The sequence below is a fragment of the Cibotium barometz genome, chromosome 27, assembly GCF_041138505.1.
Source record: "Cibotium barometz isolate CiBa-2024 chromosome 27, ASM4113850v1, whole genome shotgun sequence".
In the NCBI taxonomy this organism is placed as follows: domain Eukaryota; kingdom Viridiplantae; phylum Streptophyta; class Polypodiopsida; order Cyatheales; family Cibotiaceae; genus Cibotium; species Cibotium barometz.
Window position 1 is genome coordinate 54,281,264 of NC_141072.1, and position 20,410 is coordinate 54,301,673.

The 20,410-nt window shown below is 45.2% G+C and overlaps 1 protein-coding gene across 1 annotated transcript in view; it reads left to right on the plus strand.

The window, feature by feature from the left end:
• The first annotated feature begins 2,588 nt into the window (after positions 1 to 2,588).
• The window catches only part of CLPP6 (CLP protease proteolytic subunit 6), a 63,874-nt gene continuing 46,052 nt past the window's right edge, over positions 2,589 to 20,410 (plus strand). Inside the window, exons 1-4 of the mRNA XM_086821711.1 lie at positions 2,589 to 2,814; positions 3,614 to 3,815; positions 4,088 to 4,153; positions 10,856 to 10,996. Coding sequence (XP_086677837.1) covers positions 2,636 to 2,814; positions 3,614 to 3,815; positions 4,088 to 4,153; positions 10,856 to 10,996 — 588 coding nt within the window. The 5' untranslated portion in view covers positions 2,589 to 2,635. The remainder of the gene's footprint in view (positions 2,815 to 3,613; positions 3,816 to 4,087; positions 4,154 to 10,855; positions 10,997 to 20,410) is intronic.

A 20,410-nucleotide genomic window follows, 5' to 3' on the forward strand; every position in this document is an offset into this window, starting at 1 on the left:
GTTAAACCTTAATTCTAATCTCATTTTCTTACCCTAAACTCTAAGCTTATCATCTTAGAGATGAAGGTTTATGCATAAATTAAATTTTATGCTAATAGTGAAATTTTGAGCATTCTCATTTCATAGAAAATGCGAGGAAGCTATGGCAAAATTTTTATCATTAGAAAATGAATTTATGCATAATAAATTTTATGCTAAAAGTGGAATTTTGAGCATTCTCATTTCATAGAAAATATGGGGATGCTATGGCAAAATTTTTATCATTAGAAAATGAGTTTATGCATATAGTAAATTTTATGCTAAAAGTGGAGTTTTGAGCATTATTCATTTACCATAAAAAGAAAGAAGGTTATGCACAAATGTTTCTAGATTCATTTAATTTATGAGCATTATGGAAAGGATTATGAATATAATTCATATAGATAAAAATGAATTAGTATGTGTGCATAAATATTTTATGTCAAAAGAGGGATTTTCATGATATTTTATTTTGGGAAAATAGAGAAGAATGTGAAGATATTTATAGGAATGCATCGAGAAAACATGGATAAATTTTTAATTAGAAAGAGGAATCACGAATATATTTTACTTTTGGAATTATGAAGTATACGTCTAGATTCTCGAAAAATAGAATCTTGAGTACATTCTAAATGGGAAAAGGATTTCCCAAAAAAAGACGAGAAACATGCTTAGTTGAATGAATGTAAATACTTGTGTGACTGACTTATTCCTAGATTCCCTGGAAAAGGATTCTGGAATTCTTGAAAGGATCAAGGATCCCAAAAGTAAACGAAAATTTAGACTTAATTGAATTGAGTCGAGAAAAATTTACCTTTAACTAAGCCAAGTAATTGGTCGAGACTTAGAAAGTTTTGTCAGTATGAAAAGTAGAGTAACTGTACTCTTAACCTAGTTGATTGTGGAATAAAAATTGTCATAACTAGATCAAGGAAAGTTGATAATCAAATCTAATTCACTCACAGAAGCGAAAAGAGACCATCTTGTTTGTAGAAATGGAATTGATGTGTGGATTGATGTGAATTAATGTGGAATGATGTGGGACGATGTTGAAAGATGTGGAATGATGTGGGATGATGTGGAATGATGTGGGATATGATGTTGAATGATGTGGAATGATGTGGAATGATTTGAATGATGTGAAGTGATGTGGAAATAATGTGAAATGATATGGAATAATGTGAAATGATATCACCTGATGTGAAATGATATCAATTGATGTGGAATGATATGGAAAGATGAGAATTTTGCTTGGAGATTGTATTTGCATGTGAAACCTGCTTTTTTAAAGATTGTTTTACGTCAAGAATGCCAGGGAAGCATTTTGACTATCTTATGGAATGAGGTCATGGGGACCTAAGTGAAAAAGGTTGCAAATAGCCAGATCGAGAGTCAAAGAAGGATGTCTCGCATGTCAAGGTCGGCCGAGTTCTTGACCAGCCTCGGTTCGTTTAAAATGGTGAGTTTCCAGTACGGTGGATGAGGGGCCAAGGAAGTGGCCTATGAGTGAAGCGCTAGGTCACCTACTGCCTGCGAAGGAGCCTAGAGGGTGCTAACCATACGGTACTCGGGCTCTGGGTCGCCCAGGATACCTACGCGTGCGTCGAGGAAGATAAATAGAACACTGAGTTGGAGTTGTTTTCCCTGAACACGGGCATGGATCTGGTTGGTTGGCCTTGCTGGTCTTCAACGGATGAGTCCATGGCTCTTTTTGGTAAATGGATCTTGTTGGTTGATCTAGCTGATCTTCAATGGAGAGTCCATGTGGATTTTATGGAAAAAAGAGATTATACTCCTGGGTACTATAAGCTAGGAACTATTGAAAAGGCCCTTGAGAGAAGTACTAGGTGAGCCTAGAGAGATTGACCAGGTGGTGAGCATTCTGGTTGGCGATGATGTATCCCTCTCAACGTTACAACTTAGAAGAAGTCATTTGCATCACCATTTATCTGACACTTGTTGTTGAGTCAGATAAATGGTGATGTATCTCTCTCAACATTACAACCTAGAAGAAGTCATTTGCATCCAAGAAACCCATGCCCTCACCAAAAAGGGCATGAACCATCACTCACATGTGCCTCATGTGATCCTTGCATACTACAATGTGATCATCTAAGGCTATGACGCTCGTGTTTTCACAATGCAAGTATGAAAATTTACAAAACTATTTTGGCATGGATGAATCGCGGTAGAAATTCGTAGCCACTATTCAAAAAGTTGATGCGGAGCTGTTGGATCTCAATAGCAGCCCAAACATGGGGGTTCTACAAACATGGTTGGGGTGTGTATCGCACTAGCGCGCGCCGTCCACATGGTGTGCTTGTGACAAACTTCTAGTACAAGATATCATCTCATGGCACTAATGGATACATTGACTACTAGCGTGGTGGAAGAAGCATTTTTTGAATGGATGCAACTTGAGGGTCACTTTGGAGGCTGTAAGTTATGTTTACAACTAACTGAAAAGCTTGTAGCAATGTAAGAGCCACCACAAGGGTTGATGAAATGTATACCCTTTTATATAAATCAAAAAATAATAATAATAATAATTTTTGACATATATCTTACAATATGATCGTTGGATTAGTTAGTCGTGAGTCTCGCTCCTCTGCAACAAATGGCAGCTCCGTTTACAGTCTCTCCTCCGTCTCCTTCGTCTTCGTCTTGTGTAGTCTCCACCTGCAAAGAGGTTCTTGGCCAGAAGCTACCCCCGCTTCAGCTTCGCAGATCGCACCATGCCCTCACCATCCACAGCAAGTCGCCCACCGCTACCATGGAGGCTGCTGCACATCGCCTGTGAGTAGTAAAATTCCACACACACACACACACACACACACACACACACACACACGCTCTCTGTACATCAGAATCTATAGTATACTTCCCATGTGCAGGAAACTACTCTTATACATGCTATTACACATACATGGATGTGTATATGTATATGTATGCATACATATGCATATATGAATGTAACTATACCATCTTTTCAAATATGTATGTATGTGTTTCTGTGTGTGTGTGTGTGTGTGTGATGTTAAATAAGGCTTTCGCACTAATGGCGCATGCCTACCAATTCCATCATATCCGCACATCGATTCTTATTTCGAAACGTTCTTATTGAGAAACCCTTTTTCACTGTTAACTGGATAGAGCCAGCCATCATACAATAATTGGAAAAGTACTAAAAACAAGATCAACTTTTTTAAGAACTTCACAAGACCAAACTGTACCTTGGATCATGCGTGCCCGTACACATGTATTGTATGTACATATGTGTGTGTATGCCTTTATAGATAGTCCTCCATATTCACATGTACGTAGTATACATTCACACACGTAGATATCTACAGGGCTCATGTACATCCACAGACTACATGCATATGCTTGTGAAGTGGACATGTGCAGGTATATCTTATAAGTATGCACAAATATACTAATGTATATACAGATTTTCGATTGTGCTAATAAGCTTTCATATGCAGATATAAGCACATACAGGATCTGATGGATAATTGGAAGTAAGCTGAATTTTGGTTGTTGCATGACAATGCAGTGAAGGTAACTGAATTTTGGTTGTTGCATGACAATGCAGTGAAGGTATCAGAGCAGCGAAGAAGGCAGCTCCACCTATGATGCCATCTGTTATCACACCAGCAGGTGCCATGGATTTATCATCTGTTTTGCTACGAAACCGCATCATATTCATTGGCCAGCCCATCAATTCACAAGTTGCACAGCGTGTTATATCACAACTCATGACACTAGCTGCTGTGGAAGAAAATGAGGACATTCAGGTATCTTCAGTCAAACCATCGTGTTTGTATGTGCGTGTGTTGTATGGATCTATATGCGTTATGCATGTGTATAGTACTCAAATCCTATATGGCTGTGTATAGATATATGTGTGCATGTATGTACAGTGTTTATGAATTGATGAATGGTGCATAAGTGGCTGATACCATTATTTCATGGGCATTTGTGCCATGCACGTATTGACAATTGATGTTTTTAGGGGTTGGATGCCGATGATTGATGATTTTTTTTTCTGCCTCTCAAATGTTCACAGATGTACATTAATTGCCCTGGTGGCAGCACCTACTCCGTTTTGGCGATCTATGACTGTATGGCTTGGGTAATTTTCCTCTTATCCTGGTCACGCTCTTCAGTTTTTAAACCATTTTTAAAAAGTACTTTATGTATATCCTTGAAATGAAGGAGCATGAACAGGGGAGGCCGATGTAACATGCGTCAGGTCTTGTTTATGACTATTGAGATCATGCATAGGGTAGATTAGGTAGGAACAGATCAGGGTGAGCCCTAGTGATGGGAGACATCAATGCCTGAAGGGATTAGGACTAAATGAATGTCAGGAGGAGAACGAAAGAGCAGATTTGGGACAGATGTTTGGAGGCAAGAACCAATTTAGAGCATTGGGGTTTTGGCAAACCTAGGAACATGTAGACCTGCCCTGGCAAGGCGTAGGCCTATGGGAATGTCAAGCAAAAAGATTGTGTCGGTAGCCCAAGAGGGGGGTAGGCCTTCACATATGGCAGTGTTGAAAAGCTCAGCGAGGAAGGGTGCAAGGGTATCACATGCATGTATGATGTGTTCAGCTTGGAGATTTTCATGGTCCCTGGCCTTCCCGCTGTTAAGCTTATGTATGGCCCTTGTGACATTGGCCACTGTGAGGAGTGAAGATCTGGCTGGCCGGGGGATCTGTGATGTATCAAAGGCGGGCTGATCTGGGGCATCATAGAGCCCTACCCATGCCATGTGACTGGGTCGGTGATGGGGGTGGGGGGCCTCCTCTCCTCTAGCATCCGCCATGCCTCGGAGCTGCCTGACCTCAGGAAACACCTGTAGAACTCCTCCCTCTCGGCCAAGAATTCCCGCTTCTTGCACCTGGTAAATCGCCTAGATCTCCATTGTGCTTGTGGTGCCATGATGATGCCCCTTGCTTGGTCTTGGCGAAGCTGCATTGGCGAAGCTGCATATGGTAGGCTTTGCACTCCTGATCATACCAACTGTTTTGGGGTATGGATCCAATAGAGGCTCAGTTTTGCCGATGGGTGGTGCACAGGTAGGTGGCTTGAGCTGACTCATGTAGGATAGCTGAGAGCTGGGTGGTGGCATTGGCAAGGGGGGTGGTATGTAAGTCAATGGATGAGAGGTGACGCCATATGTGATCCTTGTAGATGTTGTCGATATCATGTGAAGTGCACCTTCATGTAGGGGGAGGGTTGTATGGGATATGGCACCGAATGTGGGAGATTTGACATGGTGAAGGCAAGATATGTATGATCAGTTCCGATTGGGGGAGGGGCTATGATGAAATCCTGTATGTAAGGGGTAAAGGCTAGAGAGCCCATCAGGTAGTCCACTGTACTACTTCCCCCTCCGTGTGGAAAGCATGTGAATCCTCCAGATTCTGGTCATCTAGACATGCTGTTATATATAATCAAGTTATGTACGGCGCCCATGTCTAATAATGCTCTCCCTGTTGCTGTGAGTCCTGTATCCTTTGAGGTCCTGCTGGTGCCCATCTCTGTAGGGTCAAGCTCATACATGATGGCTGAATCATGATCAAAGTCGTATGACTGATATTGGAGGCCCCGTGTCCTTGCATTGAAGTCACCTACAAGGAGAATATCTCCTTGTGTGGAGAACTCCGTGATGTCGTAAAGTGGCATGAATGGGGAGGAGTTTCATGAAAAGAATTTCGATGCATCTGGTGGGAAGTAGCACACAGCAATGTACAAGCTTCACCTCTTGGGAAAGCTGCGCCTGACCCACATGAACTGGGTTTCCTTGTCCTTCTTCATCAGTGTGATCAGTGCTCCATCCATCACCCCCCCCCCACTAGCTCAATAATTTCATAGTTTATTTCATGTTCATTTTGTCCTCTCTTTTTTTGGACACCCAGAGGACATTGACATCTGGACATTGATTTGTCTCATAGGTCGAGTTTGGCCTCTAGTAGACGTTAATACAGCTTTCTTTCTTTCTTTCTTTCTCTCTCTCTCTCTCTCTCTCTCTCTCTCTCTCTCTCTCTCTCTCTCTCTCTCTCTCTCCGCCCACTGCGCCTTCACTGTTCGCTGTGCTGGCGTGCCACCTTTCCCCATCCACCCTTGCTCAGGCCCCCAAGGCAGCAACAAAACTCTCTCTCTCTCTCTCTTTCTCTCTCTTCCCTGCGTGTGGGAAGGACTGCAGAGTGCTCTGGAGGAATGGCCCCGAGTCTCCAAGAGAAACTCCAGGCCCTCGAGACGGCAATGAAGGCACCAATCAAGGAGAACAAGAAGACATCCGATTCCAACCTCAATGAGGTGGAGAACAAATTACACCGGCACATCATGGCTCTTGAAGCACGGGTCACAAACCTCGAACAAGAGAACACGGCACTCAAGGAGGAGGTGAGTGCATTGAAAGTGGAAATGGTAGCCATCAAGAATACTGAGAAGGTGACAACACTCTCACGGCCATCAAAGAAGAGATCTCCAAGGAGATCACAAAGGACATGGAGGGAAAACTCGAAGCCAAGCAGTCAGGATGGGTTGAGGTGGTGAAGAAGAACATCCGTAAAGAAGCGAGGGAGGAGACTCAAAGGGAAGAACACCAAATCATTCACACCACCATTGAGGAGGAGAAGATGAGGCATGCCCGCCGCCTCAACATTCGAGTCACAGGTATAGCCGAGACACCCGACTCCACTCCCGAGAAAGATGGACAGCTTCTATGCATGAAGCTCGGCTACAAGGAAGAGCACCCTCTCCCCTTCACCAAAGCATGGAGAGCCGGGAAAGACTCAACACGCAAGCGAGCCCTCATCCTACAGTTTGCAGGAGAGACGGAGAGACTCACCTTCATGAGGAAGAGGGTCATACTACGAGGTTGAGACTTGTGGGCTTGCCCACGGCTGTCAAGGTTGGGAGGTGAGTCAGGCCTGCACCCCCTTCATGTTTGTTTGGTTTATTCATAGGTTTCGAGTCTTGTTCCAGGAGCGTTCTACGAGGAGATCCTATGGAGATTTGACATCTGGCGCTGAAGAGGAGATGTTGAATTATATCATCTCCAGATGGTCTACATCACCATGTTCATGCTTGTATTGGCCATATATGAGGCCTTGCAATGACATATCTTAGCAGATATTATTCAGCATTTTTCTACCATTTTTATAGCATTTTAGGCTACTGTCCTAATGTCGGCTTGCTACAGTTGGTCGACTAGCACTTTGGGGGAGTATATAAGGGCTGACCCCCTTTCCCCCAATTTATCTCATTCTTTTGCATCTAGTTGAGGTCATTAGCAGTTGCTTCTGCTTCTTACGATTGTACAACACCTACGGGATTCTCTCGTGCTCAGTTTTCTACAATAAACATCAGCTTTCAGCATTTACAGGTCTTGTAGTTGGGTCTACATCTGTGTTTTTTATTTGCTTCACTTTCTTTCAAGGAGGAGACTGGATCGCAGGTGAAGACGCTTCGGGTTGACAAAGGAGGGGAGTTCTCTTCTAATGCTTTTGTGTGGTTTTGTGCGGAACATGGCATCAAGCGGGAGCTGGCCAGTACAGGTTTGCCTTTAGAGAATGAAGTAGTTGAGCGAAAGAACTGGAATGTGGTGGAGATGGTGAGGACGGTGTTGGGAGTATCGTGATCTTCCTCGTGTGCTTTGGGGAGAGGTTGTGGCTATGGCTGTCCATATCCTCAACTGATCTCCGACGACTTCAGTACCAAAAAACATGACTCCGTATGAGGCTTATTTTGGCAGGAAACCAGATGTCTCCCAATTTCGTGTGTTTGGGAGTGATGCCTATGTTCACATTCCAAAGAAGCGGAGGTGGAAGCTTGGTTGTTGTCAACAGGGATGTTGTCTTTGATGAGCATGTTCCAGCTTCCATTGTTGATGAGCCACCACTTCTTGGAGAACCATATGAGTATGAGGATGATTCCCAATCTATTGTTCCAGCTAGACAGCCTCAGTTAGTTGTAGAGGTTGAGCCTGAGGTTGGAGATGAACCCTAGCAGCAGCAAGAGGCTCCACGTTTTGTTCAAGTACCAAAGTGGTTGTTAGACACCATTCGGGAGTCAGGTGTTATGGAGTATCTCTCCGAGTGGACCTCGAAGATCGCACAGAGGTCGTGATAAAAGTCAATCAGAGGAGTTGTTACAGGTGAACTCTGTCGTATGATTCAGGACAAAGAGCCCACTTCCCCTAAGGAAGCTCTTTCCCAGGAGACTCGGAGGAAAGCCATGCAAGTTGAACTGGATGCCATAAGACTTGGGAGTTGGTTGCGAGGCCATCATAACGGTCAGTCATTGGTGTCAAGTAGGTCTTTAAGACCGAGTATACGTTTGATGGGTCAGTGGACAAGCACAAGGATAGACTTGTGGCTAAGGGCTATGCTCAGCGGCCTAGCATCGACCACAAGGATACCTTTGCACCGACAACGAGGATGACGACGATTCGGACCGTTCTTGCCCTTGCCTCTTCTCAGCGGTGACCTGTATATCATATGGATGTAAAATTTGCGTTCCATAATGGTGACTTGCAGGAGGAGGTGTATGTTGAGCAGCCTCCAGGCTTCGAGGTTCTGGGATCAAAGGGGATTGTAGATCCTAACTTGTATCTCTTTCGGGCACATGGTATGGTCACGTTGATTATCCTTTATGTGGATGATCTCATTCTCATTGGCGGTCATGTGGAGCACATAACTGTGACGAAGGTTGCCTTGTCAAAGGAGTTTGAGATGACCAACTTAGGCTTACTCCATTTCCTCTTGGGATTGGAGATTTGGTAGACCCAAATGGGGTTCTTTGTTTCTCAGCAGTATGTTCATGAGGTGTTGGAGACCTTTGGGATGGAGAACTGCAAGCCTATTTCTTCATCGATGGACCCGAACACCAAACTTATAGTTAATGATCCTTGTGAGCAGGTTGATACCTCCTTGTATTGAAAGCTTGTTGGTTCATTTATTTGGTTGCTCAACACTAGATTGGACTTGAGCTTTCCAGTGGGGTTGTTGAGCTCATTCATGTAGACACCCTTGAAGACTCATTGGGACGCAGGATTGCGGGTCTTGCGGTATTTGCAAGGTACGAAGGATCTTGGACTCTTCTATGACACTAGAGGGGGGAATGATGGATGGAGTCAGACTCCAAGGTTGGAGTGACTTAGATTGGGGAGGAGATCCAGACATCAGGAGATCTACATCAGGCTACGGATTTACCCTTGGCTCAGGAGCTATTTCATGGACCAGCAAGAGGCAGCGAACTATTGCCTTGTCTTCTACAGAGGCAAAGTACTAGGCTGCTTGTGGTGTTGCTTGCGAGGTTGTGTGGTTGTGGAGGTTACTTGGCGAGATTGGGTTTCCACAGAAGGAACCCACGGTCATCCATTGCGATAATCAGAGCTGTATAGCTATTGGTCGGAACCCGGTCTTCCATGCCCGGACCAAGCACATAGAGATACAATCTCACTTTGTTCGTGAGAAGATTTTGGTTGGTGACATCTTGCTTGTTTATTGTTCCACGGAGGACAATGTGGCGGACCTCTTCACGAAGTTTCTACCTCAGGTGATGCTCCGGCACCACTCTAGCTCATTGGGGTTGGTTCCACATCCAGGAGCTGAGAGGGGGTGTGAGCAGTCATCTCCTGTTTGTACCATATTACTCAGTGAAGGCCTCTATTGTGGGTGTGCTTGCCCCGGAGCTCTCTCCATTTTCCCCATTTTTTTGTCTTTTTTCCTTGTTTTTGGTTGTGGGGGCCCTCTGTTGTTGCTGGCCGACTCTTGTCCTGGCCGACTGCAGAAGGGGGGGGGTGGGGGGCGCTTCACACTTGCGCACGTAAGAGCACGTTTTCAGCAGAGAGGGGGGTATCTATATCGCTGGAGAATCCCCTCAGTCTCAAGCTTTTTTGTGGAGGGCTGTTGTGGACCTGGGCCCCTGGATGTCGAGTGTGCTGCAGCTAGTGGGGGTGGTCCAGGGTGACTCCATTGGGTTGAGGTGGGACATGGGGGCGGCTAGATCTCCAGGGTGGATCTGTGGGCACACGTACCTCTTTGGAGGTGAGAGCTAGAGGTGGTGATGAAAGAGGGGGACGTGGTTAGAAGGGCGTGATTTGCCTTTGGTGAATCTCTTAAGTCTTCTAGAAATTCCTGGGCATGCACTTGAGTGTCGAGGCTGGTGCATGTGACACTTGTATGAGTAAAGGGGAAGATGTGACCTAGTCCTCTAGATTCCTTAATTACATGCTTTTCCTTAATGAAATCATGTAATTCCTTAATTACATGCCTGTCCTTAATGAAATCTTGTAAATACATGACATTTTATTCTTCCTCCCCCAAGAAAAGTTTACGTCTTTGGAAGCAGTATTAGAGCATCTCTTCTTTAAATTGTTTACCTTCTCCCAAATTGAGCTTTTCTCTAGCTTGTACCTCCACTTTACTAGGTATTCTAAGTATTCCGTATTGTCTGCACGTTTGGAAGACTAGGTGGTGACTTCTTCATCTACTAAACTATCCCCAGCACCTATATTTCTTTTTATAAGCATTGTGAATGGACCTCAATACCTAGGAAATAGCTTTGGGCATTTTCTTGTCTTAATGGTTAGGTTCTTTTATAAAAGACTTTTTCTCCCCTTGTAAACTCCATTCTTCTTTGGTGGCTTACTTTTATTTAGATTGTCTAATCACTTCTTGGAGGGCTATTTAAGTACTTTTAGCATCGTGCCACCTAATATGCAAGCAAGATTGCACAACAGCCTGGTGTTTGTTGAGTTCATTATGTTGTGTAGCTTTAGTTGGAAGCAATACAGTAAGTTTTTTCTTGTGTGTCTGCAGATAAAACCGAAGGTAAAAACTGTATGCTTTGGGATTGCAGCTAGTCAGGGTGCACTTTTATTAGCGGGTGGAGAAAAAGGAAAACGCTTTGCCATGCCAAACGCTCGAATCATGATCCACCAACCACAAGGAGGCTGTGGGGTATGGCAGCTTATCTTACAATCTTTTGCAAATTGTTATTCTGGTCACACTTGCTTATTTTAGTCTTTGCTAGTGCCTTGAAATATTGTCAATCATTAGAGCCATCATTAATGCTTCTGCTACTCTACTGATGCTGACGCTATATGCTGTCGTAACTGCTACACTAATCAAGGATTAAGACTGTTCCTGCACAGGGTTAGCCATGGCACGGGCGTGCATGTGACAGTTTTGGAAAATCTCGATAAAACTCACACCATATTGTGCCATGTGATATACAGTGTGGCACCATTGGTGGGTGTCCACACCATACCACTAGTGCCATGTGGCAAGCATCCGCCATGCCACATGGTGTTATATGCTGGGCGCCCGCCATGCCATTTGGCACGTGCTGTGCCCAGCATGCCACATGGCGCCACTTGACTCAGGAGTCAACTGCTTATTATTTCCTCTTACCAGCGAGATATCCCATGTGACGTTCATGCAACATGGACGTCAAGTCTTCTATGGAGTCTCCATGGTTTATAAATAATTGAGCTGGAAAAAGTATAGACTTGCATAAGGGCATGTGTCTCGTCCAAACGTGCATTTTTACTTGCACCTAGTTACATGTTAAGATGTTCCTAGAGTGGCATTCCCCTCAGGTTTTTATTAGCAGATCTTTGTTGGTGGGAAATTAGGGGTGGTGGGTGGAAAAGCAAGGCTGCATATTCTTGTAGCATGGCCTTAGCCACCTCCACAATAGATCCGTTCTTTGTCTTTGCCACTCCATGGGGTGTAAGAATTACCAAGCTGATTTTTTGTGATAGAAACGTGGAATGAGCATTCACGAGTCCCAAAGGTAATACGAGAAACTCGTAATGCCCGTACCATGTCTTACTCTATCGAGTGAGCCCCCCCCCTCCCCTTTGCACTGCGTCGCCGCCGGCGCCGTCTCCCCCTTGTGCTCATAGTTGCCAGGCGTTTCATAAACGTTTCATTCATTTTCGAGAAGTTTCAAAAATGTTTCATACAAAAAGGGGGGGTACAGGCCTCAAAATTTATATATAGGTTTATAATATGTTAAAAATATGTTGCCGTCCATGCAAAACAATATTAAACATGCATCATTTACACATTAAACATGTTTACAAGCTAAAACTAAAGAATCTGGGTGACCCGGTTACAGTGGGCACCCAACTGAGTCACTGACCAATTGGCATAAATAAATTGGCAACATCAAGAATCAAGATCTGGATTTCATCATCAATAATGGCAACTACTCAATAATGGCACTCAAAGTGATCACAAAAAGTTTGAAATCCTGAGCTAAAACAAAAAAAGTAAACTGAAGTTTGAAATACACAAAGTAAAGCATGCTGAAGCCTGAAAGATGCAGTCATGCATGAATGATGACAAATAGTAAACTAGAGGAGCTTGATAGCCCCAAAGACTAGAGTCCTCAATATGGAGTGTGGGCACTACTAAGTGGGCACTCAATCCTCAACATCCTCGATGTCCTCATCAGTACTCTCCTCGGTAGACTCAATGTCACTCTCAGAAGAGGATGATGCTGTCTTAGTTGCCGCACTCGTCTCAGCTGCTGCACTAGTACTAGCACCTATTGATAATGCTACTAGCAGGTGCCATCAACTCCTCATACAATATGGCATATATGCCGCGCTCCTCGTGAGGAATCTTTGGGACATGTTTCATCTTCTCTATGTCGATTTTATCAACATTGACCTAATGAGGCTGTATCGGATTGCCCGACTGCTCAATTAGGCGGAGATTGCAATGGCAATACACCAACCGCTCCAACTAAGCAGTAGACTAACCTGTTCCTCTTCTTTGTATGGAAGAGGGCCCATGTGCTCCAGTTCCTCTCAGCAGGACCCGAACTGCAATCCTGTGAGAGGACTCGAATGGCGAGGCGTTTTTGCCATTAAAATAGAGAAACTTTGTAAGTATAATCATCATTGATCAATGTATTATGTAAATAACAGACTTGTCTTTTAGAGCTGTACTCACCAAGTGAGGGCTACTGATCCCATACTTCTCCCACCATAAGACTGGCTGAAGCTGTCTCTCTCGCATGCATGCAGTCTGTCTACCAAATGTGTGGCTGGCATTCCGATACACTAACCGCTCATCCTCCAAGCGTCTCATGAGCTCCACGTCTCCTCCTGTCCATTTCTGAATGTAATCTTGCCATCCATCTTCCAACTCTTCATTAATATACTGGGCCTCACTACGCCAGAGAGGGTGCAATATGTGGGCAACTGTGTGGATTGCTCTATGGAACCAATCCCAGCGGTCATTCCAAACCCGTCGAATGTCCTCAACCATGAAAATTAGCCATGAATGATCAAAGCTATTAGCTCACTCCTACAGGCTACAATAGATCATAGTACGATACAACTTACAAGTTACAACAAGAAGGCAACAACTAGTTGGAAGTTCAGTACCTCTCATTTGTCAAGAGAGTGCATCGGTTAAGAGCCTCTCCAATCCGGTCCATGAACTCGTACAAGAGTCCAAGAGTGCTGCCCTCCATGTCAACACTATAGATTGGTTGAAGAGCTCTCAATAAAGCCTCTGCCTCCTTCCACCAATCTTCTTGCATCACTTTGCGTGCAAAAGCAACTGCCTTCGGGTGCTCATGGTCCTCCTAGCTCATCCACTCTCGACTAACCACTGTGTGCATGAGTCCTTGTCGGACTCTCACTACCCTCTCAACCACAATGAACATATATGCAAACCTGGTTTGTGAGGGCTTCAAAAGCTCAAGGTCACTATTGGCACGAATCATTGCCAAGACCTTGGGCCTCTTGGTAACAAACTTCACCAAGCTACGCGCAGTGTCAAAGATGTCAGCAATCCACCTAATCTTGGCAAGATCTTCAATGAGCAAGTCTAGGCTATGGGATGCACATGGAGTCCATACAATCTGTGGAACTCATCCTCTAGCATCTGTCCCATAGAGACAGTTGCTACCATTATCAATGACCACTTCTCCCCTCTGCTGGGGCGAGTGCCGACTATACGGCAGATGGTGGAATGAGCCTGGAGGCGTTCCACCTCTGCGGTGAGGCTCGCTTCCTCTTCTGGCGAAAGAGAAAGCCTGATGGGGGTGTCCTCAGGGGCGGGCGAGGGGGCTGCGGATGAGTCCCTCTGAGGCGGGGCGGGAGGAGCCTCCATCAGAGTCTGAAGCTACGGCGAAGGCGGAGATCCTGCTAGAAACGAGCTACACACAGCGAGGCGGAAGTCGGAGAAAAAAAGGAAAACAAAACCCCCTGGGGGCGGAAGCAAGAAAAAGGAGGGGGGGGGAGGCGAAGGAGAAACCCTTGGGGGGGGGGGGGGGTGGGAGCTGCGCGCAAGAGGGAGGGGTGGAGAGCGAGCTGGCGGAGGGGGGGGACAGGGCGCTGCAGAGGGGAGGAGGGCGCGAAGGAAGGGGGGGGTGGGCGCGAAGGTGAGGAAGGCGGCGGGCAGAGCAGCTAGGGAGGGGGCGCAGCAGCGAAGGCAGGCGGGGGGGGGGGCGCTAATGGAGGCGGCGGGCAATGCAGCGAGGGAGGGGGCGCAGCAGCGAAGGCAGGTGGGGGGGGCAAGGGAAGGCGCGAGGAGCGAGGGGAGGCGAGGGGGCGAGCAGGTAGGGAGGCGAAGGGCGCAGATGTGCAGGCAACGCGAGCAGGGAGGGGGGCGTGAGCTTCAGCCAGGATACCAAAATATTGTACACATTCCTCTTGCGTATATCTGACCACCCGTCACATAACAGTGTGCAACCATACGTGCTCCAAGTGGCTCTTAATGGCTCCATCTCCACCTCCACTGCTTGTTGCTCTCTTCTGAGCTCTTTAGTGCGCAAGGTCTCATAGGAGGGTCCCTCCCACTCACATCCAATGCGGCTGATTGCCCTCATGGCCTTTTTCCATCGTGGTGCGCGCACAATGTGAAAAGACAAAGCACATTGGATGAAAAGCCTAGTGAGTTCCCTAGTTGCATCTTTAATTGCCTGCTTTTGCATGCTTGCTTGAATGCTTGCTCTCTTTAGAGAGGCTTTGGGTGCTGCGGGTAAAGGGGTTCGTGTTGCCGTGGGAGTGGAACTACCAGCAACCCCGAATCTTGACCCTTTCATGCTTCATTCTTTCAATATTATTATCATTTTTCCATTGATACCATATTTTGAGCCAATACTTCGGGGATCTCTGTGTGTTAATCTACCAGCCCTAAGATGCCTTGTATGCAAGTAGACTGCCCTGTGGAGCCCTGTATGCAAGTCGACCAGCTGTCTAGGGCCCTGTATGCAAGTCGAACAGCAGATAGACAGCCTGTCCAGCCTTGCTAAGCACTCAGCCAGCCCATATGCCTGTCGTGCACTCTAGCTAGCCTTGCTTGCATGTAGCAAAACAGTTGCCCTTCTCTTTGGCAGTCCTTTTACAGCCCCACGTGTGAAGTTGCCAACCGTTCAAGTCATGTTCATGCCAATATTAGCTGGTCCAGCCCAAAAAAAGAATTCCCAAGCCCATCTTAGCAACTTGTGGGCTTCTTCTATGCTTGTCCAAGCGTCCATTGCTAATAAATGGCCTCGATATGTTAAATAGTCCACCCTGATGTGAAGTTACGTATAATCTTATAAGTTTGTCTGCCCAGATTTTAATGAGTTTGAACCTGTAACCATAAACTTTAGCAAACAAAGAGTATTTAAATAAAGTTAAGTGTGCACACCTTAGTTCCAGATAGGTGTGCACATACTGTCAATGGGGTGTCTAGGTATCCCCGGTAGTTCCGACCATGGGTGCTGTCCATGCAGGATCCAAATACTCACCAGATCATCTGCCCTTCCATGAGTTCACATAACACTCACCAGGGTTATCACCCTTCCATGAGTTCACATAACACTCACTAGGGTTACCACCCTCCCATGAGTGCGTCCATCATACTCCCAAGACAACAGCCTAGAGATCCTCCCGCATGTCATAGCTCTGGAGGATTGTGACAGCCATACAACAGCTACCTATATTGTTGCACCCATTGGGAACCATAGTTGCCGCTGCCTATTGTATCTCATGTACTTCCTGAAGTATATGGGGCTGAACCTGCATTTGTACCTGTAGTACCTTGTGTACTATTGTACCTGCTGGGCCCGACTATGTGCTGTTTGTATGTATTGTGCCTAATGGCTGATGTGATCTGTACCTTGTGTATTTCTTTGTACCTGCCGGTACACATGTACCGGCTGGTTGCACCATTTGTATTGGATTGGACCGGCTTCTTGTGACAAATGGTTCAGTCAGTTCCCAACCGACCACTTTGTGGACTAGGCCACTCTGAGGAACACCTCCACACCTTGTGACTTGGTATCTATGAGGACTGTCTTCTGTAGGAGCTAGGGGAATCGCAACTACTACCAGGGGTGAGAGTGTTAGAACTCATGACGCGGACCGCATTGTTGGTTGCCGACCTACTGACTTACTAGCTGTCTCTGTGTGTGTGAGAGTCAATAAGGGTTCTGTGCCTTGGGCAGCGCCCCTAAAATCTGATTGTACTTATCTCTGTGTGTGTGTGTGCCTTTAGTTTTAAAAGTCTTTGGGTTATCCTTATCCCAGTTAGGAGCTAGGTGGGTGACTAAAGTGTTGGCCTTGCTGCCTTGGTTACATTATGATGAGTCGGCTCTGACACAACATGTGATGGGGTTAGAAGGTAGTGCCTTTCTTTCGTGTTGGGTCTCACCTCCTTCACTCGGAAGTGGGATTGTTGGGTATTCAGAGTCTTCATATGTGTGTACCATCCCGTGTTTGAACCACTCTGTGTGTGTGTGTGTGTGTGTGAATAGCCTCTAAAAAGGGCTTAAATGTGTGTTTAAGTCTTGTTCATATGTATGAGTGTGTGAACTCTTGCTTAGGTGTGAACACCCCTTATATCTGGATAAGATAAGTGTAGCCACATGTCTTATGTGAGACATGTGTCTAATGTGTGTGTCAAAAGATAAGGCTACTTCCAGGCCTATAAAAACACATTGTACTTTGTGATTATACAATCAAACCATGAGCATTGAGTCGTGCAAATACTCTTGTTCTCTCTCTTCTCTCTCCCATGGCTTCCCGTTTTCAACGTAAAGAAGTTGGTTCTAGCTTGAAGAGACATTCTTGGTCCACTAGATCCTTCCTCAAGGTGTTGTGCAACTTTGCACATTGGATGGCCACCTTCTCTTGGTTAATGGCTCTAGGATTAAGGTGTACCGCCCTGGTGCCTCTCCTTAACTCCCTCCAAAGAAAAAAAAAAAAGAGAAAGAAGAAGAAAAGTATATGGTCTCTAGTCACTCCGGCATGTCCCCACATTCCATAAGGTTTCTTTTTCAAGCTCGTTCCCTTCATGACCTCCTTGCCTTTATTACAGTCCAAAAAAATAATAATCTCAACAAAATAAATAAAATTTGTCCTTTTTTTTTGCTACCACTGCCATCCTCGTCTCCCCCTACCTCATACTCGCTCCTTCTATTTTTGGCTGTTTTTTCTCATAAGAGCTGAAAGTTTGCTCTCCTTTTGAAGGTGCTGCAGTATTAGGGTTAGGGTTTACAGGAGCTTCAAGCAAGCGTGGAAAACCAACAGTGAGAGAGAACACGACTTCAGTGTATGCTTGATTGATAAAAGTGAAGTACAATAGCCACATAATAGTGACCCTAAAGATAAGTGTTCACATGTCCGGCCATAAAATGTGCCGGGTGGACCAAAACACTTATAAACTGCATATAAGTGAAACTGAACTAAACTGGGGGAAAAAACCTCCACTAACTGAAGTAAAAAGTGCCCCAGTAATCTACTGATGATCACTAGCACTCCTCTGGGTGCATACACAGCATAAAACCCAACAAACCCCCCTGGAGTGATATGTGATCACTGTACATCATCCACCAAAAGGAAACAAATTCAAAGCATTGCGGAATGCTTCAAATTTCGGACGTGGTAATGCCTTGGTGAAGATGTCTGCCACATTCTGATCTGTAGGACAGTAGATCAGACTGATATCTCCCGCCTGGAGTCTCTCCCGAACAAAATGATAGTGAATCTCAATGTGTTTCGTGCGAGCATGAAACACAGGATTCCTGGCCACAGCAATGGCACTCTGACTATCAGTATAGATAGGTGTAGGCTCCTCCACTGAAATATCCATATCAGTCATGAGACGACGCAGCCAAACACACTCAACAGTAGTAGTGTAGGCTGCTCGGTACTCTGCCTCACAAGACGAAGTGGCCACTGTGGTCTGTTTCTTGCTTAGCCAAGAAATGCATGAAGAGCCAAGAAAGAAACAATTTCCACTAGTGGAATGTCCGGTATCAAAATCACCAGTCCAATCTGAATCACTGTAAGCGTATAACTGCATGTCACCCCCCTCAGGATAAAGCAATCCAAGAGACAAGGTACCCTGCAAATAACGGAATACACGCTTCACAGCTTGCCAATGTGACAACCGCGGGCTGTGCATGAATCTGCTCAACTGAGAGACTGCATACTGAATATCTGGCCTTGTATTACACAAGTAAATGAGGCACCCAACAGCCTGAGCATATGTAGTGGCATCAAAGGAAACACTGTCATCTTGTAGAGACAGTTTCATCCCAGGCTCTATAGGAGTACTAATAGGCTTGCAATCTTGAAATTTAAACTTCTCCAGAAGTTTAGCAACATAACGTGATTGCAACAACCCAATGCCTCTGTTATCCTGCACAAACTGTATGCCCAAATAGTAATGTACAAGCCCCAAGTCAGACATGTCAAATGTCTGTTGCAGTATCTCCTTAAAAGCTGCAATTTTGTCATCATTTGATCCCATGAGCAAAAGATCATCCACATAAAGACTGATGACCAGCAGATCTGTCTCTTCTTTCTTTACATACAGAGTGGCCTCTGATGGACTGTTCACAAATCCCTGAGTGAGTAGAAAAGCATCTATTTTTGCATACCAAGCTCGTGGAGCTTGTTTCAAACCATACAAGGCCTTTTTCAGCCTGCATACTTTCCCCTCATGACCATGTTCTGCAAAACCCATGGGCTGAAATACATAAACTTCCTCCTCGAGGTCCCCATGTAGAAATGCAGTCTTTATGTCCAACTGGTGAACAACCCAACCACGATGTGCAGCCAATGCAATGACACACCTAAGTGTCGACATACGGGATGTAGGAGCAAATGTCTCCTCATAATCAATGCCCTTCTTCTGTGCATAGCCCTTTGCAACTAGACGGGCTTTGTACCTGTCAATGGATCCATCTGCATGTCTTTTCAACTTATAGACCCATTTAGTACCAATTGCTTTCTTGCCTTTGGGCAGATCAACCAAATCCCATGTTTGATTCTTTTTAGTAGAATCAAGCTCATCCTGCATGGCTTTGTTCCAATGCACATTATCTCGTGCATCCACAAATGAATCAGGCTCATCATCATCCTGTAAACTGGCTGCCATAACCAGATTCAAATCCATGATGTGTGCATGCTCATTGGTCCTTGTTTCCCTACGAGTATGACCAGCAAGAGGACCCTCTAAATGGCTGTCCTGTAATGTCCTCAAATACCATCTAGGTATAAGTCTGACCTGTGGTGCCTGCTGCCCCATATTTGGTTCAGCTTCTGGCTCATTTGGCTGCTGAATTTCTGCACCACCTACATCATTTGCTGGCTGTCTTGTACCCTCATGAGTTGGATCACCAACTGTGGAATGAAACTCCATCGGTAGTAGACCTTCAAACACATCATTTTCAGCCTGATTTGCCTCATAACCAGCCATGGATATTTCTGATTTTTCATCAAAAATCACATCCCGACTAGTGAATATCTTCCTGGATAGTGGGTCATATAACCGTAGCCCTTGCTCTCACGGCTATACCCAACAAAAATGCATTTTGTGGCTTTATCATCCAGCTTCCTCCTCAACTCTTTGGGTATGTGTGCATATGCAAGACACCCAAAGATACGAAAATGCGATACAGAAGGCTTGCGGTCATGCCAAGCCTCAAAAGGAGTAATAGAAACCAATGCCTTTGTGGGACATCGATTCAAAATATGACAAGCACACATGACTGCTTCCACCCAAAAGATATGTGGTAGCCTTTTTGCCTTTAGCATACATCTGGCCATCTCCATGAGTGACCGATTCTTCCTTTCTGCAACCCCATTCTGCTGTGGAGTGTAAGGAGTAGTATACTGATGTTTTATACCTCTACTCCCAAGAAAGGAATTCAGCATATGTGACATATATTCCCCCTCTCGGTCAGAACGGAGAGTCTTCACCTTGCATCCTGACTCTGTTTCAGCAAGTGCTACAAAGGCCAAAAATGCATCATATACCTGTGATTTCTGTGTCAAAGGATAGACCCAGCATATACGAGAGAAGTCATCAATAAATGTTGCAAAATAGAAGCAACCACCTAATGACTTTGTC